At 54.8% G+C, this 17,540-nt stretch overlaps 1 protein-coding gene across 1 annotated transcript; it reads left to right on the forward strand.

Annotated features, from left to right (window-relative positions):
• Positions 1-12,019: 12,019 nt before the first annotated feature.
• LOC114020180 (circumsporozoite protein) lies at positions 12,020-16,866 on the forward strand. The gene is made up of 3 exons (XM_037888410.2): positions 12,020-12,188; positions 14,471-14,755; positions 15,253-16,866. Exons 2-3 carry the CDS (start codon positions 14,491-14,493, stop codon positions 15,735-15,737), a joined length of 750 nt encoding a protein of 249 aa, XP_037744338.1. The 5' UTR covers positions 12,020-12,188; positions 14,471-14,490; the 3' UTR covers positions 15,738-16,866.
• The last annotated feature ends 674 nt before the right edge of the window (positions 16,867-17,540 follow it).

The following is a 17,540-nucleotide window of genomic DNA, read 5'->3' on the forward strand; positions in this document are numbered from 1 at the left end:
CCGCGTAGCCTGAATCCTTCACCGAGGAGGCAAACCAACAGTAGGCCTGGCTCATGGCGGAGGATTAATGAAGTCCAGGATCGAGAAGGCATGTTACGGTTTTAGGAACGTAAGAACGGCCATACTGAGTTCAGTTAGCCCAGTAGCTTGTCTCCGACACTGGCCGGGTCCAGGTGCTTCAGAGGAAATGAACAGAACAGGGCAATTACTGAGTGATCCATCGCCCGTCCACTACCAGCTTCCGGCACCTGGAGATTTAGGGACACCTGGCTCATGGGGCTGCGTCCCTCACCATCTTGGCTAATATTGAGGGACTCACCCTCCAGGGACTTCTTCAGTTCTGTTTTGAACCCAGTTCTACTTCTGGCCTTCACAACATCCTCTGGCAAGGAGTTGCACAGGTTAGCCGTATGCTGTGTAAAGAAATACTTCCCTTTGTTCATTTTAAACATGCTATTAATGCTATTTAAACATGCCTGTTAACTTCATCCTTGTTTTGTGTGTTATATGAAGGGGTAAACAGCACTTCCCTAGTCACTTTTGCCACACCATTCATGGTTTTATAGTCCTCCCTCACATCCCCATTTTGTCTTTTCTTTTCCAAGCTAAACAGTCCCGATCTTTTAAATCTCGCCTCTCACAAAAGCTGTTCCAGCCCCCTCATCAGTTTCGTTGCCCTTCTCTGCACCTTGTCCAATTCTAATATAGCTTGTCTGAGCTGGCGGGCGACCGGCACTGCCCACAGGAGTCAAGGGGTGGGTGTCCTGTAGAATTTACATAGCGTCATGATGATATTTTCCATCTTCTGGTTTTATTTTTCTAAACCACCACCTGTCCCCGCTATTACCCTGCGCTGTCACTTGAATGCCCCCTGGCTAAATAAACTCACGTGTGATTTCTCTATACACCTATCTCAGTGCTGTGAGTTAAGCGGCGTGGGGATCAGAGAGGGGAACCGGTAAACGGGACGGGACTATCTCTTCGGGAGCCACCGATCTGCGAATTTTGTGAGGGTTCAGCGGACTGGACGCTCCAGAGGGGCTACTCGAAGGGCTGATCGCCAACCTGCGGCATGACAGCAGGGCCTGCGGGGGATTCGGAAGACAATTCTTGCATCCCCTGTGGCCAGGGAAATTGGGGAGCTGACCCGCAGCAAGCATAGACGAGGCTAAGGGCAGGTGAGAGCAAAGAGGCCACACCAGGATGCATCACAGTGGACGAGTTTACCGCCCCAGCTGTTTACAGGGAACTGGCTGGATTCCCCTTGAAACTCTCCGTGGTAATGTTGCTCCGTAACTAATAATTGGTCTGTGTCCACTGCAATCTCCCAGTTCCCCAGCGACGGCTCCTCCCCGCACTACTCATTTAGTTGCCACTCCTTTTGTTTTTAGCCTCCACCACCGTGGAGACGTCCATGACCTCTAGGCATTTCGCGCCCTGGGCTGAATTCCTCCCGGCGCACGTTGGTGCCAGGCTGGCGGAGCCCTCTGGATTTGCCCAATCCCCTCTGCGCCCCGCTTGGAAGTTGAAACTTTGCTTCGCGATCTGGGCAAAGACTTTTTAACGATGCCCAGCGGGAGCCATTAAAAGTACCCTCCGCTCGTTCGCTCGTCAGCAACAATTTCCTGCTGAATAGATCCGTCGCTGCAAATTGCAGCTCCGTACCGTTAGCCTAATCAAAGTCCTTAAGGGAAAGCAGATCAAGAGGCCATCCAGGCGCCTAGATACCAAGGTGATGGAGGCCTGAGACACCCCTAAAACAAATAGATTGGAGGCGGGGGCATGCAAAGGTGTCCGCAGTGCTAAAGACGCTGTCTCTGCTGCTGCCCAGCTCTGGGCGATGCTCATCTCTGTAGCTGAGCGGGCTCTGTGGTGTGATGCCGGGACCTTCGCTGACGTGAGATGAATTGTCAGGCCTCAGACCTGTTCACGGAAGGGTGGGGGGCCCCAAAAGGGGTCCATGAGAGAAAAAGAAGACCGGACTTAATGGGAATCAAAGCATCCCGCTCTTGCGATGAAGTTAGGTGCCCAACTCCCTTTGGTTCCTGGCTACACGTAAGCCGCAGACCCAGGGCTTGAGGGTCATTTGTAACCCAGGGTTAGGAACAGTTGGACCCTGGCACCCCAGCGTCCACACTGCAGTACAGGGGGCCAAGCCCAACCACCCAGGCTTGGCCCCCTTGTACTGCTGTGTGGACATCCTGGTGACATCCAGACATCCTAGTGTCCTCCCAAGAATGCGGCCGCTCATGGGGCAGCGTGGGAAAACTCAACAGCCCAGAGGGATCATGGGATACTTTTAGCGGCCTCCCAGAGTGCGCATCCAGAGGGGAGTGTCCACACGGCAAAGCAATAGGCCTTGAATCCTGACTCCCGGCTTCACTCAGCTAGGACCCTCCATCCCCATGGAAGCCTGGGTCGGTGCGATTTGTGTGTAGACGGAAGGGGGGGTTAGGGCCACGCCGGAGTTCAAACATGGAGCTTACGTTGCAGTGTGGACGTAACCTTGGGGATTTCCAGCTCAAAACGAGGGCACAATTAACGCGGAGAGAGTATACTGATAGAGTTTGCAGACGATACCAAGCTGGGAGGGGTTGCAAGTGCTTTGGAGGAGAGGATGAAAATTCAAAATGATCTGGACAAACTGGAGAAATGGTCGGAAGTAAATAGTATGAAATTCAATAAGGACAAATGCAAAGTACTCCACTTTGGAAGGAACAATCAGTCGCACACACACAATGGGAAATGACCGCCGAGGAAGGAGCACCGCGGAAAGGGATCTGGGGGTCAGAGTGGGTCACAAGCTAAATATGAGTCAACAGTGTGACGCTGTTGCAAAGAAAGCGAACATCCTTCTGGGCTGGATTAGCAGGAGTGTTGTAAGCAAGACACGAGAAGTGACTCTTCCGCTCTACTCCGCGCTGGTTAGGCCTCAACTGGAGGATTGTGTTCAGTTCGGGCGCCACATTTCAGGAAGGATGTGGACAAACTGGAGAAAGTCCAGAGAGGAGCAACAAAAATGATGAAAAGTCTAGAAAACATGAGCTATGAGGGGAGATTATAAAAACTGGGTTTGTACGTGGCAGTTCAATGATGAGACAGAACACAGCTTTATGCAAGCAAGCAGGCTGGTCAGCTGAAATGGGCTGCTCTGCCCCCAGCCTTCCACCTTCTCCTTTTATTACATTTCTCCCCCCTACGCATTACATACTCCTACTGCAAAAAGACACAACAAGGAATGTATGACGTTGATTAATATTCTTAGTTACCAACTTTTATCTACTACAATCCTGGTTCTCAGGCCTTGAGCCCAGGCTAAGAAAGCTTCCCACGGCCACTGTCTTTTAATCAACTTCTCATGGTTCATATTTAGTCCTTGTCCTTGGATAGAGCAATGTGTGCATTGCTTCTACAAAACAGTCAGGGTGTGCCCTGACTGTTTCCAGGTGGAATAACTAAACATGAACCCTTCATTTGTATGGTCTGGAAAAGAGGAGACAGAGGGGAAATGAGAACAGTTTTCAAGTATGTAAAAGGCAGTTACAAGGAGGAGGGAGAAGAATCGTTCTTCTTAACCTCTGAGAACAAGACAAGAAGCAGTGGGCTTAAATTGCAGCAAGGGGGGTTTAGGTTGGACATTAGGAAAAACTTCCTACCTGTCCGGGTGGTTAAGCACTGGAATAAATTGCCCAGGGAGGTTGTGGAATCTCCATCATTGGTGATTTTTAAGAGCAGGTTAGACAAACACCTGTCAGGGATGGTCTAGACAATCCTTAGTCCTGCCATGAGAGCAGAGGACAGGACTAGATGACCTCTCGAGGTCCCTTCCAGTCCTACGATTCTATGATTGACAGCTGTTGGCGAGAGGCCAGGAGACAGCCACCCGCCCATGCCAAAACTCTGTCCCCTACACAGACAGCGCCACTGATTCAAACCACGCCACAACAAATCAAACGTGCAAGCCCGCAATGGGGAATCAGCCGGCTGGCCAGCTGGCTAGAAAGGACCTGGGGGTTAGAACAATGCAGCCGTGAACGAGGCGAATCTCAGTCCGGGGTATACGAACGGGAGGGTCGCATGAGAAGCTGAGGGAGGGCTTCATCCCGTGCCGGGGAGGATGGCTCCAGACCTGAGTGCCCCGTGCTTCAGGAAAGATGGAGGCGTATTGGAATGAGCCCAGCAGAGAGTACTAAGAAAAATCAAAGGTTCATCAAAATGGTACCAATGGCCTTCTTGCGGTTGCCTTCCACTAACATTTGAGATGCGTGCCTACCAAATAAGAAACGACGCGTTAGCCCATCTTGTGCCTTACGGCCGCTGTTCGTTACTTACTCACGCTAATTGACTGAGCAGCAAGGCCTTGCACTGCTGCTAACAGCTTTCCTGTAGGGGGCGCCAATTTTGGTGGGCCGTATTGTGGGAGGTTTCGTCACACGGCATGATCTTTAGTTCAAGATTCATCTTCAATTCCTGGCGACCCCAGAAGGGTTGGTGACCCGGCTTACTCTATTCTTCTTGGGCTGCTGGGTTTCTGATGATCTTTAGCTTCTGATCGCTACACGTTAAAGGCTGAATCTGCCCCGTATCAACGGAGGAGGCCGAGAGACAATGGCACGCCAAGCGCAGATCGACTGAGATCTAACCTTGGGCGACTCTGACCAGCGGGCGTGGGAGAACCCAGCAGGGCTCTGCAGGAAGACGAATGGGCTGAGTGGGGGCTTTTGAGGTGACTTAGCAGCTGTCAGGCCTGGGACTGACAAAGATTCGGGGACAAAGTGGCAAAAATGGCCCTCAGGACAGCGTGGAGGGCTGGCCTGGCCAGACTGGCCTGTGTCTTGACCTTGATTTCTCGCTCTGTTCACCTAAGGACTCCCCAGGCCGTGTGTCAGGGGACAAATAAACCCTGGTCTGGTTGGAAAAGGCAGCTGGGTGTCCCTGCAAATCTTGGCTGCTGTGACTGCGTCCCTGAAGAAGCTGCATGCCTCAGACCGGGCTTCTGGCTCAGTTGGACTCACTGGACAGAGCAGCTCCTATGGGCTAGGTTAGGTGGCTCCTTGCCTTGTGACCTGGCTTTTGGACACCCCACTCTCCCCCCATTCATTACTTAAGAGCCAGGGTCCCGCGCTCAAGTTTTGTGGATTGTAGTGTTGGGCCAATGATTTTCTAGGCACCTGAAGGTCAGGCACCACCAAGCTCAGGCACCAGGCTCACAACGTCTGAGCACCTCTGTGGATCCCACCCAAGAGTCTGTTCATGCCAATACCCCTGATCTAGAATCAGCCAGGGGGACCCATCGAGGAAACGCCTCCCACCAGAGTTACCTCCAACCTCCCTGCTTTCCATTGTGCCCCACACCAACCTCTTGAGGGTCTGAAATGAAGATTATGACCAGCTGCTTCTTCATCCACAAGATCTGCCGAAACAAAGGGACCATTGGGCACAAGAAGAACGTGCCACAAAACCCAGGCCTAACAAAGAAAATACCAGAACGCCACTAGCCGTCACCTTCAACCCCCAACTAAAACCCCTCCAACGCATTATTAAGGATCTACAACCTATCCTGAAGGACGACCCAACACTCTCACAAATCTTGGGAGACAGGCCAGTCCTTGCCTACAGACAGCCCCCCAACCTGAAACAAATACTCACCAGCAACCACATACCACACAACAGAACCACTAACCCAGGAACCTATCCTTGCAACAAAGCCCGTTGCCAATTGTGCCCACATATCTATTCAGGGGACACCATCACAGGGCCTAATCACATCAGCCACACTATCAGAGGCTCGTTCACCTGCACATCCACCAATGTGATATATGCCATCATGTGCCAGCAATGCCCCTCTGCCATGTACATTGGTCAAACTGGACAGTCTCTACGTAAAAGAGTAAATGGACACAAATCAGATGTCAAGAATTATAACATTCATAAACCAGTCGGAGAACACTTCAATCTCTCTGGTCACACGATTACAGACATGAAAGTCGCTATTTTACAACAAAAAAACTTCAAATCCAGACTCCAGCGAGAGACTGTTGAATTGGAATTCATTTGCAAATTGGATACAATTAACTTAGGCTTGAATAGAGACTGGGAGTGGCTTAGTCATTATGCAAGGTAGCCTATTTCCCCTTGTTTTTTCCTATCCCCCCCCCCCCCAGACGTTCTTGTTAAACCCTGGATTTGTGCTGGAAATGGCCCACCTTGATTATCATACACATTGTAAGGAGAGTGGTCACTTTAGATAAGCTGTTACCAGCAGGAGAGTGGGGTGGGAGGAGGTATTTTTTCATGCTTTGTGTGTGTATATAATAAGATCTTCTACACTTTCCACAGTATGCATCCGATGAAGTGAGCTGTAGCTCACGAAAGCTTATGCTCAAATAAATTGGTTAGTCTCTAAGGTGCCACAAGTCCTCCTTTTCTTTTTGCGAATACAGACTAACACGGCTGTTACTCTAAAACCCACCCTGAGATCTGCAATACCTAGAATAACCAGGAGGCGGCACCAAGCCACTTATTTTAGCTGTTGGGGGAAAAAAGCAGAAACCTGAAAGCTGCAGAGCTCACGGGGTGAAGCAGGAGGGCTGGAGCCAGGGATTCTGCCTTGGAGACACTGAGGAAGAGGGGGACCCCCTTCGGGGGCTGGCCCACTGACAGGGTCCCTCCAAGGGGCTGTTTAAAAGCTGGGGCGTAGAACCTGTCCTGCGGATCAGTGACCCCACAAAATAAGCTAGGGGCAGCTAGCGAGGCTGGGAGTGGCCTGTGAAATAAAACAGGCCTCACCCAAGTCATCATTTGTCAGGGCTTGAGAGAAAAGCCCCTTCCCTGTGTAAACCCTCACCCCACCCCACACACACACACCCCGTCCCACTTCCCCTCAGTCCCGCAACAAGAGAGTGAAGGTGCTGAGCTGCCTAGAGGATAACAGCCTTCTACTGCTGCTGGCTGATGAAGTTACTCCATGAGCTGAAGGCACGGAGGTCTGTGTTGTGGTGCTGAGAGTCCCAGGTTCCAAAGCTGCTGGCGACTCAGTGGGGCAGAGAAGGGGGCATCTGACCCCCAAATCCCAAGTGAAAAGGTCTCTCTGTCCAACAGCAGGGGACAAAAGACCCTGCATCCCAACAGTAGTGAAATGGCAGCTCTGGGAGGGGAGAGGGGGCTAGTGGGTTTGAGTAGGGGGCGGGGCTGGGAGCCAGAACGCCTGGGTTCTCTCCCTGGCTCTGGGAGGGGGGTGGGGTCTAGTGGATTAGAGCAGGGGGGAATGAGAGCCAGGACTCCTGGGTTCCCTCCCCAGCTCTGGATGGCTCTGAGAAACAGCCAGTTCCTAACATGCTTTGCGTCCAGTCCCTTGCACTAGCATTTAATCAACCAGAAAACTCCCTTCATTATTATTGCAGCTGAGTCTACAGGTCCTCATGACCCCATTGCATTGGGGGTGTATTACAAGGAGGGAGGGGAAACTGAGGCACATAATGATTTGCACAAGGTCACAAGAAGTACCCTGGCCCTCGCCACTGGGCCCCGCTGCCACATTGCCCAAGATAGCTAGTCTCAGCCAAGGCTAGTTTGCTGCCATTTCCTTGCTGTGTTAAACCCTCCACAAGTCTCTATCCATTGACCTCTTGGCTATTTCTTTTCCTTAATTATTTTTAACGAACCAAGGGTTTGTCGGCATTTGGGAGGGGTGTGGACTCTCCTCCTAGAAGTTGCACTGGTTAAACTAAAATTGTTGTTTAAATCAATTTAGTGAAAGTAATGCCAACACCAGTGTCAGCTTTACCAGTGATATCTGGTGTTTTTCTTTAAGTCCCAGCTGCTGGAGTCATGGGATTAAAGGGGAAATTCAAATTTCAATTAAAAAAAGTTTCTAGCCTGTCTGGTTACAGGGAGAAGCTTGAAAACATGGATCTTAAGAAACAGAGAAACAAAAATCCCTGAGTGTATTTTAAAAAATCTTATGATTTTGATGCCGATCTCCTGAATTCTGGAGGCCTTACTCACGATTTTTGAGCGCTTGGAGCTGGCTATGCTGCACGGTCCAGTCTACGTCCAACATTTGCCCCCACTGTAATGGAATCAGTTTTAAAAATGATTGCATGACCCCGATTTTGACCCCGGTGGGCAGCTGGCTTTCTATCGATGGAACTCATCCGGGGCATTTACCAAACGGCTCGATTTACAAACCATTCTTTGTTCAGATGGGGCCACTTTTGGGTGTAGACCGGGACTTGTTCCTTCCTGACAACTCGTCATGGGTTCAGGTTCCCGGTACAGACCCAGGGGGAAGGAGGGAAGGTGACTGGATCCTGTATCAGGTGAGTGAGACTCAAATTGGGGAAGGGGCTAGGGGTCCTTTAAATATCTGAGCACTGCTCCTTCCCCAGTGAAGAGCATCCATTTCTGGTGGGTTTCGGGTTTGCGTCAGAACAATAAATGCTACAAAAGCCGTGTGTCCATCAGCTCCCTCTGTGTCTGTCTGTCCAGCTCCGTCTCTGCTGGCTTTGGAAATACACCATTGGGGACCGAGTCAGGGGTGCAATCCAGACCAGAGAGGGGCCGTGTCACCATCTGCCCTGCAACTTGGGGTCCCTGGGTCGCACCCTGAGCATCTTTATCTAGCCATGGGCCTTGGGCTGCCGTCTCTGAGCCCAGCCAACACCTGCCAGACAGCTATATTAGGTCTGTTGCCACATATAACACTCTGCTGCTACCTTAAATGGAGTTACCCGCACAATGCACAGCATTGACTTCGTTTTCATTAAAGAATAAAACAAGTTTATTGATCTATCAAGAGACACACTTGTCCTCACTGTGCCGGAGTAGGGAGTGGGGAGTATTGACCTGGGGATGTTGCATGGGAGTTTTACTGGGACTGTCTGCATTGGTGCGGGATGGTGGTGGGATATCAGGGGGTGACTTCACTTGGGGGATGATAACCTGAGCCCAGGAGGGGGCTGGGGCCAGGTGACACCTTCTGCCCGGGAAACTGGACAAAGGCTGGAGGAGGAGCCGGGAGTGTGGCTGGCTGAGACGGCTGGAGGGGGTTTCAGTTTGGAGCTGGCTGGGGAAACGGAGGGAGGCCCAGAACCAGGGTCTGGCTCCCTACCCCCCAAGATGGACTGTGTTCCTGTCATCTAATAAACCTTCTGTTTTACTGGCTGGCTGAGAGTCACGGTGAAAAGCAGGAAGAGGGGGTGCAGGGCCCTGACTCCCCCACACTTCGTGACAACTGGTGTCAGCAGTGGGATGTACTGCACCCCGGGGATGGCGCTTTCTGCAGTAAGTGACCGGGGACAGTAAAACGAAGGGGGACTGACGAGGACCAGGCATGCTGAAGGCTCAGAGAGGAGCGGTTTCGGGGGGGCGGAGAAGCTACGCTTAACCCCTAGGAGGGTGTGACCAGTGAGAAGGTCTGTTGCAGTAATGGGGTCCCCCTGGGAACCGCGGTGAGCGATTCCAGGGGTAAAGGAGTCTGCGGCTTGACCCTGGGAGTCTGCGGCTTGACCTGGAGAAGGGCTGCACAGTCGGGGTTCTTCCTGGAAACCCTGGGGAGCTGAGAGCACCCAGGCCTGCGAGTCCACAGCAACTTGGGAGATGTATAACCACCGCCTTAAGAGGGACCTGGTCGAGCTGTGCAAGCAGAGGGGCCTGTGCACTGGAAAACCCACCAAGAACAGCTGATTGCCCAGCTGCAGGAGGAGGAGGAGGATCGCTCAGAGGAGCGGATCCCTGTCTCTGAGAGAAGCAGCCCGGCAGATGCAGGGCGGGTACCGGTGTCTGTCCCAGAAGGGAGGGGTCAGACTGCTGCCGAGGGCATCTCGAGGCCCCTCCTACCTATGGCTAGGGGAGGGGCTGGAAGGAGCCCGGCAAACACCGAGGGCACCGTGACCCCCGCGGCCAGCTGGGCATCCTCCCGGCGGAGCTCCCCATTGCTGGAGCTGAGGCGGCTGGAATGGGAGAGGGAGCGAAAACTGAAAGAGCTGGAGGACCGAGCGCAGGAGCGGGAGAATTGGGAAAAACAGCAGCAGCATCAACTGGAGTTGGCAAGTGCCGCTGGATGCAGATGCCCGGCTGAAATCGGCCTTTATCACCCCTCTGGGGCTCTATGAGTTCCTGGCCCTGCCTTTCGGCCTCAAGGGAGCGCCGGCCACCTTCCAGCGCCTGGTGGACCAGCTACTGAGGGGGATGGAGAGTTTGGCCGTGGCGTGTACATTGTGGACACCTGTGTCTTTAGCCAGACCTGGGAGGACCACGTGTCCCAGGTTAGACAAGTGCTGGACCGACTCCAGGGGGCTGGGCTGACTGTAAAAGCTGAGAAATGCAAGGTGGGGATGGCGGAAGTATCTTACCTGGGCCATCGGGTGGGGAGCGGCCGCCTAAAGCCGGAACCGGCCAAGGTGGAGGGGATCAGAGACTGGCCTGCGCCCCACACCACAAAGCAGGTCCAGGCCTTTATTGGGATGGCGGGGTGTTATCGAAGGTTTGTGCCCCACTTTAGCTCCGTAGCCACCCCCATCACCGAGCTAGGCAAGAAGGGGAAACCGGACAAGGTGGTCTGGACCCAGCAGTGCCAGAGGGCTCTCCGCTTGCTGAAGGAGGCTCTTGTCAGCAGCCCAGTTCTGGTAAACCCAGACTCTGACAAGCCCTTTATGGTGTTCACCGACGCCTCCGACACGGTGTTAATGCAGGAGGATGAAAAGGGGGAGAGACACCCCACCGCGTACCTGAGCAAGAAGTTGCTACCCCGGGAGCGACACTACGCGGCCATCGAGAAGGAGTGAGGGCCCCCAAGAAACTAGAGCCCTATCTCTTCGGGCCACACTTCACCGTCTACACCGACCGCTCCCCCCGACCTGGCTGCACCAGATGAAAGGAGCCAACGCCAAGCTCCTGAGATGGAGCCTGCTCCTGCAGGATTACGACATGGACGTGGTCCACATGACGGGAAGGGCCAACCTGATAGCGGACGCGCTGTCCCGGAGATGGGTCCCGAACTTCCCCAGGTCACTGGCCAGACTGACCCTGCTCCGTCCAGTCTCAAAGGGGGGAGCAATGTGACGGAGCAGGGAGTGGGGCGGATGGACCTGGGAAGGTTGGGTGGGAGTTTTACTGGGACTGGCTGCATTGGGGATGGGATATCAGCGGGTGACTTCACCTGAGGGATGATACTTGAGCATGTAGCCTGAGCCAGGAGGGGGCTGGGGCCAGCTGACACCTGCCCAGGAACCTGGACAAAGGCTGGAGGAGGAGCCGGAGGGTGTGGCTGGGGGAGATGGCTGGAGGGGGTTTCAGTTTGGAGCTGGCTGGGGAAACGGAGGGAGGCCCAGCGCCGGGGTCTGGGCTCCCTGTCCCGCAAGATGGACCCGGCTGAGGGGTCCTGTTCTCTGCACCTGCAAGCTCTGGTTTAGACCATGTTCCTGTCGGCTAATAAACCTTCTGTTTTACGGGCTGGCTGAGAGTCACGGTGAATAGCAGGAAGTGGGGGGTGCAGGGCCCTGACTCCCCCACACTCCATGACACCCCCGTTGCACCCTTCCTGCACCCTTCTGCACCCCAACCCCTTGCCCTGAGCCCCTTCCTGCACACTGCACCCCCTCCCACCCCCTGCACTCCCTCCCGCACCCCAACCCCCTGCCCCAGCCCTACATTCATGGCCCTGCATGCAATTTCCCCACCCAGATGTGGCCCTCGGGCCAAAATGTTTGCCCACCCCTGACCTAGATCAATCAAGTGAGGACAGGCCCTAGCTGTGCGTCTGTCAGCTCCCTCTATGTCTGGCTGTCTAGCTCCCTCCCGGCTGGCCCCAGGAGTGTAACCGACAGTCCTGTTGCAGCAGGCAGGGGACCTGTGACCAAAAGCCAACGTCCCCTCCCTTTGCTGCAGCCCCACATCCTGGAGGGGCCTTTTGCATGCAGCCCCACATCCTGGAGGGGCCTTTTGCAGGAAATCAGCAGGTGCATCTGCCCTGCCCCTTCTCTCGGCTTGCGCACGCCCGTCAGGAGGTCAGGGAGAGGCTGAGCCTTTGCAGCGGTTTCTGTTTCATTCGGCATCATCGCTTCAGCTGCCTGATGCATCCCAGAAGGGTCCGCAAAGCCATTTAATACCTAATGCAAGACCCGGCGGATTTCCCACTGTGAATCCCTCGACAGACGTCCCCCCGGGGCCCCCAGCACCTCGGAAAGGTCCCGCCACCGACTCGCTCCTCCACGGGAGGGTAAAACGCTCGCAGGGCAATAGGCGGGGGGAGCTGGAGCCGGTGGTTCAGTTTCGAAGCCCCTTTAGAACCGGCTGTTCCGCGGGGAGAACCGGCTCGAAAAGGGCTTCGAAATGCAACAGCCGGCCCAACGTGGGGCCTTAGGCGCCGACTCCACGGGTGCCCCAGCCCTGGAGCCCCCACGGGGACAATTTGGTGGGTGCAGAGCCCCCACCGGCAGCTCCCCTGAACCCACCACCCCCCTCGGCTTCTCCGCCCCCCCCCGCCTCCTCCCCTGAACCCACCACCCCCCCGCCGGCTTCTCCGCCCCCCCCCGGCCTTCTCCCCTGAACCCGCCACCCCGCCCTGCTTCTCCGCCCCCCCGACTCCTCCCCTGAACCCACCGCCCCGCCCTGCTTCTCCGCCCCCCCCCGCCTCCTCCCCTGAATCCACCGCCCCGCCCTGCTTCTCCACCCCCCCCGCCTCCTCCCCTGAACCCACCGCCCCGCCCTGCTTCTCCGCCCCCCCCCGCCTCCTCCCCTGAACCCACCGCCCCCCCGGCTTCTCCGCCCCCCCGACTCCTCCCCCGAACCCTCCGCCCCACCCTGCTTCTCCGCCCCCCCCCGACTCCTCCCCTGAATCCACTGCCCCCCTCAGCTTCTCCGCCCCCCCGCCTCCTCCCCCGAACCCTCCGCCCCCCCTATCTTCTCCGCCCCCCTGCCTCCTCCCCTGAACCCACCGCCCCGCCTCGGCTTCTCCACCCCCTCCCCGCCTCCTCCCCTGAACCCACCACCCCCCTGGCTTCTCCGCGCCCCCCCCGCCTCCTCCCCTGAACCCGCCGCCCTGAGGGGCCTCTGCCTTCTCCCTGAACCCACCGCCCCACCCTGCTTCTCCGCCCTCCCCTCCTCCTCCTCCCCTGAACCCACCGCCCCGCCCTGCTTCTCCACCCCCCACCTCCTCCTCCCCCTCAGGGTGGCGGGTTCAGGGGAGGAGGCCGGGGGGTGCGGAGAAGCAGGGCGGGGCGGTGGGTTCAGGGGAGGAGGCGGGGGGGGCGGAGAAGCCGAGGGGGGCGGTGGGTTCAGGGGAGGAGGCCGGGGGGGGCGGAGAAGCAGGGCGGGGCAGTGGGTTCGGGGAGGAGGCCGGGGGGGGCGGAGAAGCAGGGCGGGGCGGTGGCTTCGGGGAGGAGGCGGAGCGGAGGTGAGCTGGGGCCGGGCACAGGGCGGGGAGCTGCCGGTGGGGGCTCTGCACCCACCAAATTTTCCCTGTGGGTGCTCCAGCCCTGGAGCACCCAGATCGTTTTTTGATGTGATCAGTGGGGGGAGCGGCCGCTCCCCCTGCTCCCCCCCCCAACTACGCTCCCCTGCCCCTAGGAGCCAGAGGGACCTGCCAGATGCTTCCTGGGAGCTGCCCCACGTAAGCACCCCTGGGACACCCCACCTCGCCCCCCGGCAGGTGCCTCTAGCTCTTAGGGGTGGGATGGGCACCCACTACGGTGGCCCATCAGACCCTCCTGCTCGGTTCTGGGGGCAGCCAGGGGACAGGGGAGGGGGTGGATGGGGCAGGGGTCCGGGGGGGGCAACGACCCCCTTGTGGGGTGAGGAGGGGACCAGTTGTTAGGGTTTTGGGTGCTCATCACTGGCAATAGGACAGGGGGACGGTGGCACACAGGGGCCAGAACGCTGTCACCGCCGCTCAGCGGTGGCCTTGGGGAACGCCTGGATGGGGGTCGTCAGCCTAGGTGGCTGCCCCGGGACTGCCAGTGCTACGGCTGGGAGCGTTGCGTGGTCTTGAGACAGGAGCCAGCTGGACGTGGTTTAGAGCAGGTCCGAGGTGGCGGGGTTGCCAGATTTTTGGGGTGCTCTGTGAGGCAGGAAGGGGGTGAGTGTGTATTTGGGGGGATAGAGGAGGTGGATGTGGATAGATAGATAGATAGGGGGGTGGATGGAGATAGATAGATAGATAGATAGATAGATAGATAGAGGGGGTGGATGGGGATAGATCGATAGCCCAGCATATCTTGGTCAATGCTAGTGTCAGCTCCAAGCCGTTTGTTCTCATTCTGCCTTTGTCTGTGAGATTAAAGAGACCCCGTATCTCTAAAATCTCCTCCCTGTCTGGATACTTATAGACCAGGATCAAGCCATCATAGATCTGAGCTGGGGTGGGGGTGTGATGGATTCTGGGCTAGATGGGCCCAGGGGTTTCATCTTATGTGATTGGGGACATTCCCACTTTATCCTCCACTTGATGTTCTTCCTCTCCATTCCTCAGGAGTTAATTATCTCTGCACCATGCTGGACAACGCCAGACGCATACTTGTTGAAATCCTGGAAGAGCTGAGTGACAAAGACTTTGAAAATTTCAAATGGTATCTGAAGAATGAAGCTGATGAGAAGAAAATGAGGGTTTCCTCTTTGGATGGAGCCGACCGGAAAGAGACCATCGACAAGATGGTGAGCCACTTCGGAAGCAATGAGGCCCTGGAAAAAGCCAGGAAGGTCCTGGAAGCCATACCGAGGAAAGATCTCGCTGACAAGCTCATGAAGAAAGAGTCAGGTAAAGGGAATGGAGCAGGGGGAGGAGCAAAACAGGGCCAGGAATCTCATTAACCAGAGATTTTGAGAACCCAGTGGACACACCTCTTTGGGGCCTCCACTAGCACTTCCTTCCCCGCCCCAGATCTGTCCTTGTGTCCCAGGCCAGACCCAAACCCAGAAGCCACCTAACAACTGGGGGCACAAGTTAGCCAGGTATGTATGGACATCGGGAACGCTTTGACTTCAGGCTGAGTGACGGGGGCTGGTCAAAGGTGACTAAAACTTTCAGGTCCTGTGACCTCGTAGACTCCTGCTGGCTGTTCCCAACCCCTATTCCTGTCCGTAGCTGCCACCCCCAAAGACCTCGGGCCCAACACCTGCCCCCCCCCACCTTCATGGACTCGGCTGGATGAATGATCCCAACGTGACCAGCCCAGCAAGCCCTTGGGTTAATCTTTGGGACACTAATTACTAAAATCATTTAAGATTATTTATTTATTTATTTATTCATTTAAGGTTGGAAAACAAGCTCGGCAGAGGAAAAAGTAGGAGCTGAAGGAGACCATGGAGAAGGAGCTCAAGGGGACAACGGAGGAAGAGCTCAAGGGGACAACGGAGGAGGAGCTCGAGGGGACAACGGAGAAGGAGCTCAAGGGGACAGCGGAGGAAGAGTTCAAGGGGACAACGGAGGAGGAGCTCGAGGGGACAACGGAGGAGGAGCTCGAGGGGACAGCGGAGGAAGAGTTCAAGGGGACAACGGAGGAGGAGCTCGAGGGGACAATGGAGGAGGAGCTCGAGGGGACAACGGAGAAGGAGCTCAAGGGGACAGCGGAGAAGGAGCTCAAAAACTAAAAGAAAGACTGGTTGCGGGTGTGACTGTGCTAGGCTTGGGCTGTTTAGGAATGATAGCAACGGTGATAGTTCCATCAGGAATGTTTCCTCTTATACCATTAGGAGCAGCAGTACTAGGATATTTGTGTGACAAACGTAGAGGTCTATGAACTTCCCTTTGACTTGCAAGAGGCCTCTCTCTCTCTCTCTCTCGCTGTTTCTATTGTGTCTATTGTCGTTGTTATCAAGGTAGCCTCTCTGCTCAGGTCTGAGACCTTTGCTCAGGAGCTCCTATTGGATTAAAGTAATAATTAGAACATTTATGTTCCGGGAAGATGTGAGAAAGTATGGCCCAGAACAGACCCCGGAGTTGGCCCGACCATTAGAAATATGCCTCTCAGCTTGCTGAGTTTGTGCTAATTGAAATATGCCTGTCAGTTTACAAGGTCGGTGTTAATTACACCAGCACATCCCAAGAGATAAAAAGTCTGTCCTAAAGTGCTAAGATTACAGCTGCTGTTACAAATCTTTTCTTAAACTCAGGAACAAGATTTGTTAACCCCCTGTGACGTTATTGACTTGACCTGGGACTGTATAGAACATTGTTGCAACCAAAGTCCTGGAGTGGCACCAAATCTTGTATAAAGGGGGTCAAATGAGGTGTCTAACACAAGGTTATGGTTTGCTGGTTATGATTATGCTGTGTACATGTGTGTACCATTTTTATAATTCAAGTTATGAATATTGGCTCTGTACTGTCTGTAGTTCAAACTTATGCTATGCTTCTGAGTGACACCCCAGACAAGTTGGTGTCAGCTCTGCCTAGCTTGCTTGATGGCCCATTAAGGACCATCAGCGATACAACTGACCCATTGAGAGAAGGCAGACACGCCTGGGGACTCAGCCAGGTAGGCAGGGACCTACCTATGGACAGAACACTGAGCTGTTTCCAGGCCGTGTGAGGGGCAGCTTGTCTTTGGGACACAGAAAGCAGAGACCACATGGCAAGAGACTATACAAAGCTGCTGCAGCTCCTCCATCTTGTCTTCAGTCCTGCTTCTGACCTCTGGAGGGACTTTGCTACAAACGGAAGCTTTGAACCAAGGACTGAAGGACCCATCCCAGCTGGGGATGTTCTCCAGAGACTGGATTTGAACCTGCCGTTTATTCCATCGCTGCTGCAAGCCTGAACCAAGAACTTGGCCATCGCTGTATGTCACTGATTCCATTGAACCGATTCTAGCTCTCGTCTCTATTTCTTTCCTTTTATGAATAAACCTTTAGACTTTAGATGCTAAAGGATTGGCAACAGCGTGATTTGTGAGTAAGATCTGATTTGTCTATTGACCTGGGTCTGGGGCTTGGTCCTTTGGGATCGAGGGAATCTTTTTTCTTTTCCTGGGGTGTTGGTTTTCATAACCATCTGTCCCCATAACGAGTGGTGCTGGTGGGGATACTGGGAACCTGGAGTGTCTGAGGGAATTGCTTGTGTGACTTGTGGTTAGCCAGCCGGGTGAGACCAAAGTCTGCTCTGTTTGGCTGGTTTGGTGCCTTAGAGGTGGAAAAACCCCAGCCTGGGGCTGGAACTGGCCTGCTTGAAGCAATTTGTCCTGAATTGGCGCCTCTCCTTTGGGTCCCACCAGAACCAGCATCGTTACACCCCCATCCTGCAAGTTTATCCTGCTTGTTTTCTTTTCATGCGTAACAAGTGGTATGAACAGGGTTATTGAAGCCTGTCATGCGCCAGTGATTATAGGAGGTGTCAAGGTTCCTTCTGCTGCGAATTATACCTCTTAGGTCACGCGCAGTTCGAGTCTAGGCTGAGGCACACGAACAAAGTCCACAACTGCAGAGTTTCCAGAGACACTAAGTTTATTACGCTCGAGCGTGACGCCCCCCTGCTAGTCAGGAGAGGACCCCGAATGCAGGTTATACAGAGATTATATACCTCTTAGCAAAGCATGTTGCCCTCG

Source organism: Chelonia mydas, chromosome 23 (genome assembly GCF_015237465.2).
Source record: "Chelonia mydas isolate rCheMyd1 chromosome 23, rCheMyd1.pri.v2, whole genome shotgun sequence".
Classification (NCBI taxonomy): Eukaryota; Metazoa; Chordata; order Testudines; family Cheloniidae; genus Chelonia; species Chelonia mydas.